Below are 19,542 nucleotides of genomic sequence, written 5' to 3'. Positions count from 1 at the left end.
CTGTTAATTAAAACTATATTTAGCTTGGAATGCAAGTAGTTTTAAAACATATTTTTAATACCTGATAATGTTTATGGGATTAATGCCCCTTTTGAGATTTCGCAACACACATTAAAATGCCATTTCAAGGGAATGGTGCAAACTAGCCGATTGCAGACTGCCATATATGGCGACCCAGGTCTTGGTGGTCAGGTATTCACATGGCGCTGTTTTCGCGATAGAAATTTTGGGATTTCCCCAGCGTCACAGTATGCAGGGCTCCACCCGAGTCCCAGGCATGCGACGGCAGGCGGGCCCTCAAGCGTCCGCGCACTGCGGGCTGCTGCGTATCCGTAAATAATGCAAACGGTGTGTGACAGCACAGGCAAACTGAAGTCCGTGGCCTAACACAAGGGTGTGTGACGGGTAGCAGAGCCGTGAGGGATAAGCAGACTCCATCAGGACAGCGCGGACCTTTGAGACAGTCACCAGCTGGTGCTGATTCCGCTCCTGATCCCCAAAATCTCCTCCAGGCGCTCCGGAGCGGGACAAAACCGGTCCTGTCCGTCTCTCGGGAGCACAGAGATTACAAAACTCGCTGCACAAATGTCAGCTGCTGTCATGTGGAAAAAATGCATTGTGAAGAATTGGCTAAAACCAAGTTTTGATTTTCTAAATATATTTCTCCGATGGCAAAACCCGGACGGAGAAAACCCTGCAGGAGATGGATATTTCTGTCCCGAAGAGACCCTGGCCTCTGAAGCTGATTGAATCTCTGACAGAAGACCGTCATAATCACGCAAACCAAAGATGTTCCTTACAGATCTCCATCTGAGGGTGGTAAACATAACTTGAAAAGCCTATTGGAAAGAACAGAGCCGGTTAGGAGACGCAGCGGTTCACAAGTTACATATTTTAGAGAGTGACACTTGAAAACATTTCAAGAAATTTCAAAAGTTCATTTAACTGGATATCCAAGAATCAGTCTTTCAAAAGATACTTGTAATATATCAGGATTAATATTTCATTGAAGTAGATATTCTGATGACACTTATCCAATTTTCACTGACATTTCTTTTTATACATTTCAGATTTTCTGCAGCTGAATTCAATTTCTACTAGCATCCACAGTTCAGCGTTACAATAAAATGCTGATAAAATGTCAATAGGCAGGTTAAGCATCTGTTCTGTTATACAATATTCATGCACGATATTTTACTTTTCTTAATTCAAGTCTATTGTAGAGACATCACAGTGAAATATTACCTCTGTTAACCAGCTATCTAAGCTGATCTGAAAAGGCCCCACATTCTCACAGTGTCAATGTAAAGTACAGTGTGATATATACATTAAAAAAATTAAATGTAATATCATACCTTGGTGCAGAGAGAGGCATCTGGTCCATTACTTTCAAGTTTTTAGCAGAGATTTCAACCCGCGCTCCCTGTACAGACAGATTTACAGGGTTTCCATTTCATTAACTCACACTTTATTGATGGACAGCGTCCTCTGATATGCTTACCGCCTGTAGCAAACTATTTCACACATGGCTACAATTAATTTCCCTTTTCTAATTAGGACAGAGCTTCAGCCCCTTCAGATGGATAGCTTCACGGTCCACACTCCCATTCCGATGCTAAAATTAAGACAGCCTAATTTAGCTCTTCAATCACAGAAATAATCAAACAAGTATTAACAAATAAGACAAATGGGGAGGAGGGTCAGCATGTGGAAACATGAGAAGTGCAGGAAAACAGCAGACATACAGCACCAGTCAAAGGTCTGGACACACTTTTCTTTCTTTATTTTTAGCATTTTCTACACTTTAGAATAGTAAAGACATTAAAACTATGAAACAACACAAATGGAATTATGTAGTGACCAAAAAAGTATTATAAACAAATCAAACAGTGACCAAAAAAGTATTATAAACAAATCAAAAATACCCGACATTTTAGTTTCTTCAAAATAGCCAAAAATATTTTTAAAAAAAATTTTTTTTTTGGATTGCAAATCATACATAGGCATCAACTTCAATATTTCAAAAAAAAAAAATTAAAAGCATTTAAGCATGTCTTTCAATCCAAATGTCTTTGAATGCATGTTTTCCATTCTCTTAATCAGGTGTGTCCAAACTTTTGACTGGTTCTGTTTAAAGACATCCAGTGCTGTCGGGCCGCCTCCTTCCATGAATGCGGTAGGTACCTGTTTGCGCATGATATCAGTGGCCTGCATGATGCATCTGGGCAGCAGGCCGTGGTTCCTGGCCAGGATGATGGCCTGCTCCAGGGACACGCTCAGAGTGCACCTGCCCAATGGAGAGTGACACTAGCTGAGAGCTGTCCAATCAGCAAATAAAGCTGCGCTGAAACAGGAAGTGAGCTGGAGCAGGTACAGAGCCACTGCCAACTCAGATGAGCTCCGCAGACAGCACACTGTGTATGTAGCGTCTGTGTATGTATCTAAATAAACATATTTATGCATACATGGATATATCTATATAAATATATGTACGTATGTAGGCCTATGTATGTATGTGTGTGTGTGTATGTGTACATATATATATGACCCTTGACTAATTCTCATATTGTACTAAATTACAAATGATAAGCTGAATTTTCATTCTGTGTAATATTTTATTTACAAACACTGAAACCAGTGACACTGGTTTTATGAAATGTGCTATTTGCATAAGTATTCAGCCAACGATACTCTCTGTATATATAGAGAGAGGCTGATCAAAGCCTCTTCTGTCTTTTTTTGCATCATGACATTCCTGAGCGGGACACAGTGCAAATTTGCATAAACACAGCGCACATTAATATGCAAAACAGCATGAAATGCTTTAATTGACTGGTGAGATGTGTTATGGGCTCTGACATGTTTAATAGATGCACACACCAAACACAGCCCTACTTCACCCTAATCCTTCTGCAATTATGAATTCGTGCAAGCGTCACTTTTTTCTTCTTTGTGCCTGTCACGACATTATTGGTAATTTCACTGACTACAAGGTGTAAGGAGAGGAGGGTGGGGTAGAGGTTAGGCAGAGGCTGAGAAGTTGGAATTCTGAGAGGATAAGGTACGACACCTGTGAAGAGCGACCCTGCCCGGGCAGGGTCTATTTTGCTGTAGTGTACGGTGACTGGGGTGCTGGCGGAAGGATACCTCTGCATGCCCGTGGTGCACATGGTGATGTGGCAGGCGCCCAGCCGGTTGCAGAGCTCTGAGGACACCGGCAGGATGCTGACCCCCGATGGATGAGTGCTGCCGCTGGGCTTGACGTTGATGTAGGACTGCATCAGCCGACAGAGGTCGTCCAGGGCGTTCAGAGGTCGCAGGAGCTGAGCGGTGAGGCAGACGCGGTCACCGGGAGGGCCAGGGCAAGGCCGGAATCATTCATTACAATCAAAGCCCCATCCACAGACAATCCATACACCTGGATCTCAAGGTGCCCTCTCCACCGGGCCTTCTGTACTGCTTTTCATGACGTACAGGCCTACAGGACTACACAGCACAGTCGCCTGTGTGGTTCTGGTGGATTTGGTGGCGCAGTTGCTGGTTTTAACTCTCAAATCTCAGAGCTGAACTAACGTTGGTTATTTTTTCATGCAACTACCCAGGGAAGTAATGGAACTGTAGAAATCCGGGCCAGTGGGACACTGTGGTCTTGAGGCTGGGACGTACTCTCTGAGTAAGTAAGGTTTTGGAGATGAGTTGCTAAAGGCATTCAAATCCCCACCCCTGGCCCTGCTGTTACAGAGGTCAGCTGGGGTCACGGCCTTGTTTTGGACTGGTGTTAGTTCCAAAGGAACTTCTTTGGCATCAAGCAGCTTCATACCACAGATATTCCTACAAGCGTTGAACCAAGCCCTTTAACACAGGCTAAGATAAGCTAATATGAATCTAAAATGGAAGACTGCACTTACAACATTTCTAGTGCAGTATTAGCCAATGCTACTCCAGAAAGTATGGTATAGGGTCAGAATAGAGTTTTAATGCATCACATCATGAATTCTTAAATCAATCACTTATTAATAACCATTTCTGCTCAGCTATGTGGACACAGTCTCTAGCATAATAAATAAAATAGGTCACTCTGGATATAAACCCAGCAGGGATTATAGAGGAGTGAAAAAGAAAAATGTACCCTTTTAGTACAGCCACAGGAAACTCCACATTACTGTAACAGTATTTTGAATAGGTAGTTATCTTCTATACTTGTTAGCTTACTCTTGCCAACCGCTTATGAAATGCATGTACACTGCTGGGTTTCCAGTATATTTTAAGTACATTTCATAATACATTACATCACATTATACACAGCAAAGCTCTACAATGCTACCTTTCAAGTTACAGTAATACCTGGATGCATTTAGAATAATTAACATATGTGTACAACAACAATAAATCTTAGTAATACAGGTAATACAGTTAGGTCGAGTAACCTAAAGACATCAGTAAACATAAAAAAACGGACTAAGCAGGTACTCAAGTAGACAAACGTCATTCTGCTTTAGGTTTAGGCTTCTGCTCCAAGCTGGCCTAACCATGAACATCAATTCTGAGTAATTTCTTCTCACATTCAACTGCTGTTATTATTACAGAGATCAACAGGGCTGTTGTCTTTGTATCCAGTCAAGAGCAATTATTTTCTTAAAGTAATCTGAAGGCCAGGAAATCCCCCAGTGATACCCTGTGGTGTCAATATAGATGATCTGAGACAAGCGGCAATATTAAGGAAGTCCCAAATATTATCCAAAAATTGTGCCATCTTGCTGAGCAGAAAATGTAACTCAATCAACAATCACTTAACACAAATCTGCGATAATGCAACGCATGCATTCATCACAACAAATTCGAAAGGCACAACCACACTTTTTGCACACCCATTCTACCAGATCTGAAAATTAATACAATCACGATGGAGTACAGTATCAGTACAGTTAACAAATTAACAAATCCCAGTACTGCGACTGTTTTTTTTTTTATATAATTACATGCTTTACCTATAGTTACCTGTGCTTAAAGCTACTTGTCTTACCTGGTCTATCTTAACAGCCGTGGAGTTGGAATCTGTCGGTAAATTGGATTTCTCCAGGTAAAATGCCCTAAAAAAAGAGAGTGTTCAAAATCGACCACATCAGCAGTGTTTACAGGTAAAATGAAATTATCAGGTGATTACACAAGATATTATCCAGTTATAAATAAACATGGGAAATGATCTAAAAACACTGGCTGTGCATATCTCCTTAATCACATGTCTGATGTCAGATTAATGCATGATAGCCTAAAATGCAGCTGCTGAATGAGTGTGCTGGTCAGCTGTCTCACACTGTCGCAGGTACCTGAGTTTGCGGTAGTAGGACTTGACCTTCTCCAGAGAGACGGCGTTGGTGCGCTGCTGAAACTCCTCCACAGACACACAGTCCTGCAGAGAGACTCCCTCTGGCCTCTCCAGCGCTGACACACGTACAAACACACACACAGAAACACACACATATAGAAACACACACACGCACGCACGCACTCACACACACACACACACACACACACACACACACATACACACACACACACACACACACACAAACACGCATGCACACAGACACACACGCACACAGACGCATGCTCACAGACACACGCGCACACAGACGCATGCACACAGACACACGCGCACATACACAGAAGCACACACACAAATACACAAGTACACACATACACACACACAAAAACATGGGAGGAAGCACATAAAGCCCGTATCAGTGTCACAATCTAATCTCTATGCAGTATGTATGTGCATGTACATAAATCTTAGCCACTAGGTGGAGACATGCAGTCTACAAACAGGCATTTATCTACAGCCACAAGGTGGAGACAACACTCTCCACAGGGAGAAGTGCAAATAAACACATGGCATCCCTACTGGAGCAGTACACAGTGCATTGCGGATATGGTCTCGCTACACAGGCAGGTAATCTACAGGGAAAGAGGCAGTTACTTATAGGAGTGTCACTGATTTCTGCTCTGCTCCTAGTAGACAGCCTGTGTGGTAAATACCTGTGTCAGGTAACTGACAGACTCACCTCTGGAGAAGAGCACGGTGTGGAGCCGGAGGCTGCCCCCGTTCTGCAGGCGGCTGGGCAGCTTGCAGAAGTGGCATCCGTCCAGGTACAGGGTGATCCTCAGCGCCTGCCGGCTGCCGTCCACGTGGTAGTACACCGACGTGTCTGAGGAGAGACGCGGATTTACAATTGCGACTCGCGCGGTCAACAGCGCGCTCGAACACACGTTTCCTGCTGCGCTCAACTGTGTGATTTTCCAAAAAAGGAGGACAAACAATGGAAATCAGATCAGTCTGGGACTGCGCTGAGCCATGCACCAGATCCCTTATTACTCAGTTTTATTTGAGTGGAAAGACATCTGCGACCTTCATTTTGTGGGCTATGTCCCATCGCACAATGCCGAAATCCCTGAACTGGTTCACCATGGATGAATCCTAAAAAAACATCCTTTTTTTAAGCCCACAGGAGGGAAACTCTATCTCTATCAATACTATCTACATACACCTCAGAGCAACTAAATAAAAAAGAAATTAGTATGAATAGTTGCATGTGTTTTAAGCAGAATTGCTCTTCAAATATTGTAACACGACTGAGAACACTCAGCGTCCCCCAGATTTAACAAAAAAAAATATATGACTGCACAACTGAACATTTATAAACCAGCGCTGTAAAGGTGGCTTCATACACATAACCAGTGTCTCGCTGTCTTGTTTAGATACAATAAATAGCAATCAAATGCCATTCAAATGCCCTAATATTAATAATATTATATAATAATAATCATAATGCAACCGAATGTATAGCACATACAGATATGCAGTGTGTACTCACATGAGCACTGTAGTGTATGCATTTGCTGACACACCATGCATACGAATTAAGGCCCACCCAGGGAACCTATTAGTTATTTAACAGTTGCGGTGAAATTAAATCAGTCCTTTCGGCCTTCACTTGGTAAGCTGTCAGACAAGGTTAATGTATGTGTCAAGTCTATACAGTACATGCAGTGCATCTTACTTGTGACCAGGCACTCATCCTCCAGCTGCCGGAAGAAAACAGTGACTTTGTCCAAGTCTTGCAACGCTCCCTTGGTGTCCTCTAGCATTATTCGTTCCTCCTGCTGTTGGACAAAGTAGTTTGCACAACATAAAAATCCTTATCGATTCAACCAAAGCAGAGGACAGTGATGTCAATGAAAACAGGTTTTGTCCAGATTACAAAGCAATGATAATATATATTTTTTTTTACTCTCCTCTACCTGGCATTGTGTTCAGGAAGAGGCTATTATTAAGACTTCACACCTCGCCCCGCAGAGTCTTTGGACTTCCCCTCCAGCTAGATTAGCTTCTCAACAACCTAACTCGACTAATTACTGCTTTGATTAGACCAGTTTGGCTCCAATCTTCAGTTCTAAGCGCATTAGCAACCTACAAAGAGAAGGGCTGTAGCCCCCAAGGACCTAATACAAGAAGCCCTGGTCTGAGATGTACCGTAGTCATGTAATCATGTGTTTTTGGTCAATGAATGGTAAGTGAATGAATGAATGTAATGTAAAGTGGTCTATTGGAGCAATCCTTTGGTTTCATGCAGTCATCAGTGTTAGACAGTATTAGACCCTTGCGGGTGAAGTGACAGGGTGTTTTTCAGGGATGGGCGGGGGTGCATCTCACCACATAGGGAGACAGCATGGACTGGAAGTTGAAGAGCACCCCGATGGCGGCGATCTGCTCCAGCCACTTCCTGCTGACCTCCCCGCTGTCCTCCTCGTACTCGCCGTTGTTGTTGTAGCGGAAACTGAGGGCAGCCTGCAGCTGCTCGGTCAGGGTGCATACGGCCCCCACCACGCTCTGACAGAAGATCACATCCCTCCGCAGCTGCAAGTCTGTGTCTGCAGACGAAGAGCCCGCTCAGTACTGCCCCCCACTGGAAGAGTCCTGCATTGCAATGCTATCATCTGCCTCTCGAAGAAATCAGGGATAGGATCCCTATCCGACCCTCAGAGAACATGAACAATGTTGAACAATAATGCCTCAGTAACTTATCTTTGGGGAAAGGAAACAAGCTCATTTGGAGAGGACTGTAGCTCCGCATTAACATGTTATGTTATATTGAGAATACCTCGCTTTTCATGAGGCCACAAAATATCTCATACATACAAATATAACAATATATCATTATATATAATATATATTAACAATACGTTGGTCCCTTCAAACATCCAAACACCTTACTGACAGTCGGACATATATTAACCAGCCCACCATCAGCCATACAATATAAGTGTATATCATCAAGAATATATATTCAACTTATTTGTATGTACACATCACACTTGAGATTAGTGTAAAGCCTGTCATTCTTACAGTAGATGTCCTACAGTTAAGATTAGTGATGAAAGGCAGAGTGCCGCATTATTCCGGCTCTGTTAGTGCCAGAATGATTATGAAAGCACTGTGGGACAGAGATTAAGATAACCATCTTATAACTGTAGAATATGTAGGACTGTACAAGGGCAATGCTAATATTAAATGAATGATATAATGATGTTGCGAGTTATTTCAGAGAGATTACCTGTACATTTCAGCAAAGCCAGAAGCAGCTGATTCTTGCCATCTGAAATTGAATCAAACAGGAATTTGACTGTTTGAATAAACTGTTACCATTAAGACAAAGAGTAACAGGACGCACTAATTTATTCATGCTCTCTCACCTTCCACAAACCTCTGCAGGCTCTCCACCAGGGTTTTGATGGAGGTGGGCAGGTTCCAGGGATCCTCCTGGATGTTCTTGTGTATGAGGCACCGGCAGTGCATCGTCCAGTCGTCAGTGTGGCCGAGTTCTGAGGAGGAAAACGGGAGAACGGAGCTGTCACTGAGAGACTTCACAGCTCCGAACGGAGATTTCGACCTGGACACACGCAATAGGCAAACGTCAATGCTTCCTCTTCAACACCTACAGAGGTTCAGTAACGCACGCTGAACCGAATAAACGATCAATTAAGTTACATTCACTACAGCACAGTGCATTACACCACATTCATTACACATTTTAGGACTACATTACATTACATTATTGTCATTTTGCAGATGCTCTAATCCAGAGTGAGTTACACAGGTTAAAATTTTCATGTTAACCATTTATATAGCTGGATATTTACTAAGGCTATTTCTGGATAAAGTACCTTGCCCAAGGGTACAGCAGCAATGCCCCAACAAGGATTTGAACCAGCAACCTTTTGGTTATAAGCCCTGCTCCTCACCATTATGCTACACTTAGCATTAGAGGATATGATCAAAGGAAAATAGACTCAGTGCAAGAGACTGCTACCTGGATGACTGTGCTCCATTGGAAAGTGCTTGGTTTCCTCAGATGCCTTGGCCATGACTGGGCCCTTCAGCAGACTGTTTATAGAGTCAACCTGAAAAGACAGACACACGGAAAACCCAAGCGTGACTCAACAGTAAAAACATCCTGTGCCCAAACTTTCTACAATAAGGCAATTCATGGCTCTCACTAGCACTTGTTTGAAGGGAAATTAATTCATGAAGCTCGTTTGGCGGGAACTGTGTTGGAAGGAAGAGCTGTCTGAAGGTCAAAGGTCACGCGGGGTCGGCCAAGACCAGAGAGGGCAAACAGTGTCCCATCCTGATGCGTGCAAGTTCTCTATAAACAACCACACATGACAGATGAAACACAAGATAATTCCCATAAGATGACCGACTGGAGTCATCCGAACAAAATGTTCCTGAAAGGATTTAGCCGAGGGAACGTTTTGAGACAGTACTGTAGATTCCCTCCAGGTGTACATGTTTATCCAAAAAGCCTTCTCCAGTACTGGACATGGGGGGGAAAAAAGGAAAAGTGAGTCATTTAATACGGTTCACGGTCTGTGCCAGATGCCAGTATAAGTGATGTCCCTACATAGCATGGCTGTTGTTGCAGAATATCCTCGGAGCGAGGGTCAGGGGAGGGGCAGTCAGTCTGCAGCTGGTATGGACAGGGTCGGAGGCCTACACAGAATACCCCACCTGGTTAAAGAGGTGCTCCAGGCACCCGTGCAGTTTGTCCTGCTTGTCCGAGGGGATTCTCATGTCACAAGGCAACTCGTCACCTGAAAACCAACAGAGCTAATGTTCAGAAGTTCACAGGGACAGAACTGAATTAAACGTTAATATGTACTGAAGATTTACTTTATTTTTAATTAAGGTTCAAACTGAATGGAACAACAGTCCAAGTTCAGAAATCCACAGGGGACAGAATTCAACTAAATGCTAATATGCATATTTAATTTTTTTTTAATTTTTCAAAAACTGAATGTACTTAACTGGTTCAAACTGAATGTAACAGTAATCTAAGTCGTCCTTAACTTTAACAGGCAAATTTAAGCAAGTTCTAGTTTCTTCCATTTTTTTTTCCATTTATTTAGTTTTAGTTGTAATTGAAGCAAGGATTTACGTTAGGATATTTTTCCCCCCAAGAGTTAAAGGAGAAAATGATAGAAATGTGTGGTTAACATTTCACATTGTTTTCTGATCAGCACAAACATATTTCAGAAGGTTTGTGTGTCCTTCCAGACAGTCCTTTAGAATGTAATGCAAAAAATGTGACAGTCCAGTAAAAACCCATTACATTACAACTGCATATTATCATGCGGGAAAGGATGATGCACGGCTGCAATTCAAAACAAACCAAACTGTTTACTTGGGGAGTGAAGCGAATTGTACAGCGTTACTTGTGGAAGACGAGCGTGTCTGCGGCTTTTCGCCCGTACCTGACCCCATCTCGTCACTGCCCAGGTAGGAGCTGTTACTGCGTACGCTGGTGTAGGACAGCACAGAGTCCCGATTGCTGTTGCACTCACTGCGGAGATAAAACAGACATGAGACCGGGGTCCAAGTCACGCAGATTTGGGCCAAAACGAGAGATTGTCCCTCAGCGAAGCCACAAAAGAATTCAGGGGCTTCGCTTGCAATTACTTTGAAATGCAGATGCTCTTTAAGCGCTTAATACAATCCGCATGGATATAAATTATGTGCTTTTTCCACTCACAACATTCATACAAAGCTATGCAGATAAACGGAATGCCATCAGCACATGCAGTTCTGATTTGGACTGTGCCTACAATGGGCTCTCACATATAGTAGAGCCCATTTGAACATTGAGTCATTATCCTCATAAACTGGGTAAGACTGGGTAATGTCACTGATGCTCCTTGTGAACACTCACATTAAATGAGAGCAGCGGCAAGGAATATAACGCAATACAAATCCAAGAAAACCAACAGAAACTATTTTTAAAATTCAATTCTTCATCTGTAGTGCTTCTACCTTCATAGGTTATATTTTCCATAAACACACAAGCTGAAGACTTGCGTGCTGTAAGTCGAAGATATGGCATTTTCTTTCATGAACTGGTTTGCAAACCAGAGCAAAACCATACAAACATTAAAACAGAATATATTTTTGGAATTTCTCAGTTCAAATATCAGTAGTTTCCTGACTGACGACTGACTTTGTTTTGACAGTAATGACATTAAAATGAAAACAGTGTACAGGGTAACCACTAGTTTTTAATCTACCCAGGATGGTCTACAACTGTTACAATTTAATGTCTTAAACATTTTAACCATAATTTTTTAGGCATTGTATTTCACCAAGTTATTGAGGACCATGCCCAAGAATGCCACAACAACCACATCCTACCCAATACAAACCCACAACATTACACTACTGCATAACTGCAACATCATTTTTCACTATTTACCTTTTAGCTAACAGTGCAGCTGGCTGAGATGTACAGTATCAAGTACTAGTAAGTGTCATTTTGTAATTCAAGTACAATTACCATCTGATATGAGTACGCACACACACACACACAGACACACACACACACACACCCACCCCTACACAAAATTGGAAAAGAACAGGATGAAAAAAAAAATCTTTTTCAAAGCGTGTCACTTGCAAATTGATTTTTCCGAGAGATCCTGCACTTCATTTCATTAATGGCAACAATGACCTCCGCGCCGTGTGATGGTTTTGGCAGCTGGGAGGATTAGCCTCCAGGGGGCACCAGACCGCACTGTGGCCGGCTCTCGGCACTGATTCAAACCACATTGACATCTCATGTGCGGAGAGCCATGCCACAGGAATGTTACCCCAGAGATATGAAAACAAACATTGCTCATACTGATTTCGGCAGCACGCTCAGAGTGAAGTGCACGTCTACGGCTTAGGCAGATACACTCACAGAGACTGCATTGTGAAGGTCATGTACAGCAAGTCACAAATCTGTCGCTAACCCTTCAGTTATGATACAGAAAATCTCTTAATGAATCAAATACTGAACGTGTTTAGCAACAGACAAAGCCTCATGGCAGTTAGTGAATAAACTGTATCTATCTATAAAGAGTATTATTTTGTGCAGGTAATGGGAAGTTAAAGTAAATGTAAGTCTTCTAAAGTATTGTACAGAATGCATTCATTTACATTACATTTACATTTATTTATTTAGCAGACGCTGTTATCCAAAGCGACATACTTTCAATCTATCTGTCTGTGTGTCTGTGTATCCATCGATCTAAATATCTATACATCAATAAAAATGACAATTTCTGTTTAGGTAATGGGAAGTTAAAGTAAATACAGCTCTCCTAAAATATTGTTAAAGAGTAGAGAATGCTTTAGGAATGATTTAAGAAATAAATAAATTGGTTTCCCATACTCTAAGAGCGATCCAAATTTAGTCCAACTACAGCCAAAAATGGAATCTGCAGAGAGCCGGGGTTCAGGGATGTTTACAGGAATACTGCAGCGACATCATCACCAGTAGGACAGGCCAGTGGTCAAAGGCTCAGAGAAAACCCCTGCACCGACACATGTGTGCAGACAGTACGGTTAGCTAAACAGACTGTGTACACACTATCAGTCCAGATTATCACATTACCATTTAGCTATAACATCCTAGGCCAGGGCAATTGGGAATGCTACACTAAGCAATGGGTGCAGGTACAGTGAATGTTTTGGCCGTTATGATGACAAAATTGTTGAGGAAGATTCATTCCTCTGGAGAAAACATTCATATTCCACACCAAAATTCACTGGTTGTGGATGGTGGACAGGATCATATCCATCTGAATACACATCTACATGAACTCTAATAATAGCATAAGCTTATTTGTCATGGATAAGCATATCAAACCAGCATTCATCTGCTATTTATTTGAGCCTTTATCTGCTTAAAACAGTTAATACAACAGATGATGTGTACAAATGACCCTAGAGCTCAGCTTTTGCCATCTGTATGCTGTTACAACACAAAGGGAGATTCAGTTCAGTCTCACATGAAAAGCTGTGCAGTTATTGCATAGTGGTTAAGGAGCAGGACTGCCGGTTGGCTTCCCCACTTGGGCACTGCTGCTGTACCCTTGGGCAAGGTACTTAACCCACTATTGTCTCAGAAAATATCTAGCTGTATAAAGAGATAATATTGTAAAAAAAAAAAAAAAAAAAACGAACTGATGTAAGTCACTCTGGATAAGAGTGTCTGCTAAATTCCAATAATGGATCTAATGCAGTATATTTGATCACCCGTTTCCTGGGATGCCCTCTGAACCTAGCTGCATAGCAAGGTCACGTTCACGGAGGTTACGAAGGTCAGATGGCATGCGGACCTTGTGCTGACCGGTCAGCCTCACCTGTAAGAGTCTCTGTAGCTCATGGTGTCGTGCCCCGAGTCCTCCTGGTCTTCCTCGGACACTTTGAAGCAGACCTTCTTGATCCCACACTGCTCCGCCTTGCCCAGGTCCCCCTCCTCTGACACCAGGGAAGTGGGAGGAGTCTCCTCTGAGGTGGGCGGGTCACAAACATCAGGCTGGGTGGGCTCTGTTATAGAGGATAAGAGCCTGACAAGGGGAAAAAAACAGAACAATAAGGGGCAAGGCCACAGAAAATATCTGAACTTTACTCACTGGTGTGTGGTGCTCTGGCTTTTTCAGTCTGTGTTTTAACTGTTTTTTGTGTTTTTTTTTTTTTTTCTCAGAAATATTATTACAACTTTTTCCTCAAATTCATGAATCCTTTCTCTGTTCACTTTTCAGAAAAGATGTGAGGACACATTGAGGAATGGTACGAAGCAGTAAAATCTGAATTCATCCTGCTCTTATTTACTCAGAATAAAAAAACACCAGAATGTTCTGGAAGGTTTGGACCTGGGGGAATAAACCGCGTGTCTGCAAGACCGGTCTCATCTGATTCATCTGACTGTCCGTTCCACGAAGTGGAACCTAACAGACTCACCAGTGTAGTAAATTAGAGCTCAGTAATTGTGTGCATCAACACACCAAGAATGCAACAGAAAGAAGTCCTCTTGGTATTACCAGTATTACTAAGAAGACACTGCACTGGTCGACACCAGTTAAGATAAAAGATTTCCACAATCCCGTCTGTTCAGAAAACGTCTGAAGCCTGTGCGTTGTTCGGGCTCCAGGAGTGAGTCCTCCTTCCTATCTCCTGGGTGCCATTAACGTTTACCTGTGGTCTGCGCAGTATTGTCCTGGAGATCCAGCACTTACACGTCTATCTGGGCCACGTACAGCTTCATCTCCTTCAAGGCGACGTCCATGCGGTTGAAGAGGCGGAGATATGCGTCTTGGGTCTCCACGTCCTCCTGTTTTAGGAGGAGGCTCAGACCGCACCCCTCCTGGAGGGACGTCCCCTCGGCGCTGGAGTCCAGGACGCTCCCGTTGGCGTGCGGGGGGCAGTCTTCCCACTCCTCCTGGGTGTGGCAGCTCCAGCACGGCGCCGCCATGCTGGTGATGCAGTGCTGCGTGTGCGACATGGGGTTCAGGTTCGCTGCAAAGACAAAAATTTAATCACCTCTGAATTCCCGACTTCCTCAGCCAAGCTAATCGGTCAGCCTGTGCCGTCACCATGTAAAGCATGGAGAAAAATAGAGATGGCTGCTCAAGTATACAGCTGTATAAATGGACAAAATTGCAACCAATGCTCTGGATAAGAGCATCTGCTAAATGAAAATGATGCAATGTAATGTAATGTAATGAGACTGACCAGAGATATATTTAAAAACCTGACTGCAATCAAGTACTTTCACATAATGCATTAAATGTATGCTGAAAGGCCGATGCGGCAAGAGACGATCTAAACTACACTGCACACAGTCCGGAGAGCCCCAGCGGGTGAAAACCTCCACCACGCTGAGTGAGAGAGAGAGAGAGAGAGAGAGAGAGAGAGAGAGAGAGAGAGTGTGAAGCGTAACTAAGAGAAACCGCTAAACGTTTCAGCGGCGGAGAGCTGCCAAACAGATGCTGGAGTGTAAATCAGACCAAACGCTCCCAAACCAGCCTGCAACAAGGGGCTGGGGCGTCCGTCCGCCCGTGAGCTGGCGTATCGGATGACAAGCCAGACAGTGATCCGACGCCAAATAAAACACGCTGGGCCAGATGGGGCCCCGACCGCACCTGCTCTAACCGCTCCCTACCTGCTAGCACTGCCGATTGGTGCACGGCCCGGCGAGCAACAAGGAATTCCGCTAGCACCGCCGATTGGCGCACGGCCCGGCGAGCAACGAGGAATTCCTCCTGGGTGCAGAACCCCAGGTGCTGTTAGGACAGGACTCCAAACAGCAGCAAGCACCCAGCCCGTCCAGAAGCACGCGGTCGACTGGGGCTTCCACTTTCAAGCACGGCCTTGAGACAGTTAGGCAGCGGGCTTAAGCCTCCTCCAATTTACTGTGGGAAATACTTCATGTGGCAGAGCAGTGCAAATAAGGCAGTCGTTTCTCAGGAACGGGTTTTAGGGAGTAGAGTTTAATTGCTGGTTTAGAGCTCCTAATTAATCACTCATATGCTCCGCAGAGGGTAATTGATTTAAATTATCCCTTTGTTTGAGGACGAAAAAAAAAACATTAATTGCTGTACCAACATATTCAGGAAATACTGTTTATTGAGGTAGATAATTAGCTTTTCTGCACTCCTGCAGGAATGACAGGATAAAAGAAACATATATTCAGAATGTAATTTCCTGCTGTTTTTCTCCTCATAAATCCTTGCATGGGTGAGTAATAATAAGAGATGCATAACACTTTGTGGTTTTTACGGGAGCTTGGAGATTTCATTGGCTTCCTGTTATTCCTCGCATCAAGTTCAAAACCTTGGTTCTGACATACAGAACAGGCATACCTACGCTCAGTCTTCAAACCCTGCATTCAGTCAAGATCACTACGCTCTGCATCTACAGGGCAACTGACTGTCCCATCCCAACGGGCTTGCTCCTCTCAGACACGATCCCTGTCTGTAGTGGCCCCTCAGTGGTGGAATGAACTCACGGTCCCATGGAGGTTAGGACAGCGGAATCGCTGGCCATCTTCTGTCACAGACCGAAGATCCACCTCTTCAAACTGCACCTTGGTTCCATCTCAATCCCAGCCCCCTAACACCTGCTACCTCTAGGATTTGATGTTTATTTTACGTGCAGAATTGTGATGTATTTTGGAGTCTGTGTTCTAGTGACTGATGTATCATAGTGTACTTGGCCTCTGTTGCCTAGTCAGGCTGCACAACTTGTGGTAGGGCTTGAATGGTGTGACGCTCACACTCATTGGTGTGTTGTTAGCCTGATCTGTTGGTCATTTAACTTGAATGGATGCACTTCTGTTCCCTTGTGCTGGAAGTCACTCTGGATAAGAGCATCTGTTAAAATAATGTAATATAATATGATGTAATATGTCTCAAACCGCTCTCCAACTAAACTATAAATAAAATTATTTTTAAAAAATGTAATCTAATGGTTTAACACACTCATTAGCTTCCCCTGCTAGTTTGTGCCATGCCTGGCCAACCATTGAAACCTGGTCATGCAGTGCTTCTAATATTGTTGATTATGGTATATGGAATATGGTTTTTCACTTGTGTTGTACTCACTTGTAAATCGCTTTGGATAAAATCGTCTGCCAAATGAATAAATGTAAATGTAAATGTAAATGTAATGAGGTCCAGGCCCCACCTTGGTCCGGGTCCAGCCCAAAGAAGGAGTTCTTGCGGCTGAAGCGGATGCTGAAGGTTCGGCCGGCGGACGTGCTGCTCCGGGGGTAGGACACCTGCACCAGGTTAATGTGGCAGTTGGTGGGGACGAAGTCCATGCAGCCCAGGGGGTGAGGCCTGTTGGTGGCTTGTTTAAACGTTGGCCAGGCCTTGTTCCTCAGCTCCAGAGCAAACTTGGCGAGAGTGAGGAAAAGGAAACACGATTAAATATCCATTATTAAAAAAACCACAGACACTGTTTTTTTCATCTGAATTCAACAGGTTATGCTCCTCTGGGTGCAAAGTACTTGACACGTATGTGTCTCTCTTACAGCCACTTTACAATTCATGTATTAAGGGAAGCTTGCTTCAATCAGTACTATTGGAATTAATACTGTATTACAATTCAATCTACCCATGCATGAAGTAACACTGATTAAGTACACTAAGTTTCAGTGGTCAAACAACGGAAGATGTCAATTCAAAAACAGCCATGACAAATTTGCCAAGATCCCAACTGAATTCCACCGTGTTGAACTCCAGTGGTGTGTCAGGTGCTTACGAGCAATGATAATTACATTTGTGAGTGTCTACAAGTGGCGAGTGAATGTTCTAGCAGCCTACAAACGTTCACTGAACGCTGCGCAGCGTCACATTTCATGAGCTGTGAAGGACTGTCAAAAGACAATGAAAAATGACCACTTAATAAAGTAATGCAGCATTAATAAACAGCTGCTTTCTGCAAACTGCCAAAACAACATGAACAACTGAAGCTTTGAACAGGGGCTCCATGCAAGTGTTGTGAGGGCCAAGCTAAGAGTACCGTGGACAGAAGTGGCGGAGATGGAGGCACAGCTAAGATATATATCTTGAGTACCAATCCAGCACATTCCTCCATAGCATGACAGGTTAAGGTTAAGGTTGAAAGCCTGAAAGCTGAAACACTTAAAAACCTGAGGTTAAAAGGTTAGGGATAAGGATAGGGTTAGGGTTAGGTTCATGTGACCTGGCCTTTAGTGACCCCTGCAGCCTCACACTGTAATTTGATTGGTGCTGACGTCAGAGCTCCAGCGCGGGGGGGCTTCACCTGCTGGTAGCTGACGATGCGTCTGCGCACGCTCTCCAGCTTGGTGTCGCAGATGTTGCGGAACTCGTACTGTGGCATGGTGGCCACCCGGTCGCTCTGGGAGATCAGGCGGCTGCAGCTCTTCACAAACTGGCTGTCATCACTCACAAAGGCCTCTAAAATCTGAGCAGAAATTTACCAGCCCAAATGAACACAACAACAGCAATGACGAGACACACAGAAGACAGCCGCACTTCGCCTCGGCTACACTCAATTATACTTGTTATACTCAAATTTACCAGCCCAAATCAACACAACAACAGCAATGACGAGACACACAGAAGACAGCCGCACTTCGCCTCGGCTACACTCAATTATACTTTTTTCAGTTGTTTAATGATACAAAGGTATTAACATTACATTATATCACTGGCATTTAAGAGATGCTCTTACCCAGATATCACAAATATCAATATCAAATATCTTATCCAGATACTTACTGAGGCAATTCTGGGTTATGTAACTTGCCCAAGGGTACAAGAGCAGTGCCCAAGGGGGGAATCGAACCAGCAACCTTTAGGTTAAGAGCCCTGCTCCTTACCACTATGCTACACTGACGCCTGTACATCTACACAGAACATTCGTTCTCCACGCACCTTAGCTGCGAGACTGAAGCAGCCCTTGGGCTCGACCATCTTCTCCAGGACGTGACACTTGATACCGGTGGTGCTGACGTACTCATAGAACACACCATGTTCAAGGTGCACGTTGTCCACTGTCAGGCTAACCAGCGGAGCCTCATCTGAGATGCTTAACTGGCTGAAATCCTTCCCTGGTTAAAAAGGAAAAAAACAGAACTGAATTCAACATGTAGTTCTACGTTTCCGAGCACCAGTTTTTACTAAGGGGAAAAAGCTTCTGCAATTCGTAACAGTTTCGGTCTGTTCTTTCTGAAATATACATTTGAATTGCTTTCTACCCACTCAGATCAGAGGGAGAGTAACACACTGCTAAATTCATCTACTGCACAGTGACATCTTATTTGGAAGCACACTATCATTCTGGTAATGTCATATTTCTGTGAGGTTCTTCTTCTATTTTTTTCTAACCGATTGAAATATTTACTCATTCATTAAACAATTTGGATGAAACTCTGATACAGACTGAGCAGAGTACTTTACGATCATGGTAGGACATCATATGAAAACCTCAGGTGCAACAAGAAATGCGAAGACAAAGTGTCATTGAAGAGGCACTGAAGAAAAAAAACTATGCAGAAAACCGTCTAAAGGTGAAAAAGGGGATTTCCAGCTTTCCCGTTCCAGAGGAAGCCCCTCATAACTACTATTGCAGGAAACTGACAAAAAGCCTTGGACATCCGCAATGCACATCTT

At 43.5% G+C, this 19,542-nt stretch overlaps 1 protein-coding gene across 1 annotated transcript in view; it reads right to left on the bottom strand.

The window, feature by feature from the left end:
• Nucleotides 1-789: 789 nt before the first annotated feature.
• The window catches only part of LOC118779684 (phosphatidylinositol 3,4,5-trisphosphate-dependent Rac exchanger 1 protein-like), a 93,050-nt gene continuing 74,297 nt past the window's right edge, over nucleotides 790-19,542 (bottom strand). Inside the window, exons 22-40 of the mRNA XM_036531873.1 lie at nucleotides 18,805-18,980; nucleotides 18,170-18,331; nucleotides 17,066-17,276; nucleotides 14,617-14,896; nucleotides 13,741-13,947; nucleotides 10,816-10,904; nucleotides 10,073-10,155; nucleotides 9,372-9,462; nucleotides 8,755-8,883; nucleotides 8,616-8,657; nucleotides 7,715-7,932; nucleotides 7,062-7,164; nucleotides 6,066-6,209; nucleotides 5,328-5,442; nucleotides 5,024-5,090; nucleotides 3,148-3,323; nucleotides 2,185-2,287; nucleotides 1,356-1,423; nucleotides 790-839 (exon numbers count right to left, since the gene is read on the bottom strand). Coding sequence (XP_036387766.1) covers nucleotides 797-839; nucleotides 1,356-1,423; nucleotides 2,185-2,287; nucleotides 3,148-3,323; nucleotides 5,024-5,090; nucleotides 5,328-5,442; nucleotides 6,066-6,209; nucleotides 7,062-7,164; nucleotides 7,715-7,932; nucleotides 8,616-8,657; nucleotides 8,755-8,883; nucleotides 9,372-9,462; nucleotides 10,073-10,155; nucleotides 10,816-10,904; nucleotides 13,741-13,947; nucleotides 14,617-14,896; nucleotides 17,066-17,276; nucleotides 18,170-18,331; nucleotides 18,805-18,980 — 2,507 coding nt within the window. The 3' untranslated portion in view covers nucleotides 790-796. The remainder of the gene's footprint in view (nucleotides 840-1,355; nucleotides 1,424-2,184; nucleotides 2,288-3,147; nucleotides 3,324-5,023; nucleotides 5,091-5,327; nucleotides 5,443-6,065; nucleotides 6,210-7,061; nucleotides 7,165-7,714; nucleotides 7,933-8,615; nucleotides 8,658-8,754; nucleotides 8,884-9,371; nucleotides 9,463-10,072; nucleotides 10,156-10,815; nucleotides 10,905-13,740; nucleotides 13,948-14,616; nucleotides 14,897-17,065; nucleotides 17,277-18,169; nucleotides 18,332-18,804; nucleotides 18,981-19,542) is intronic.

This window comes from Megalops cyprinoides, chromosome 6 (genome assembly GCF_013368585.1).
Source record: "Megalops cyprinoides isolate fMegCyp1 chromosome 6, fMegCyp1.pri, whole genome shotgun sequence".
Taxonomy (NCBI): domain Eukaryota; kingdom Metazoa; phylum Chordata; class Actinopteri; order Elopiformes; family Megalopidae; genus Megalops; species Megalops cyprinoides.
Note: the sequence above shows the minus strand (reverse complement) of the source record. Positions and strands in the feature narration are given on the sequence as shown.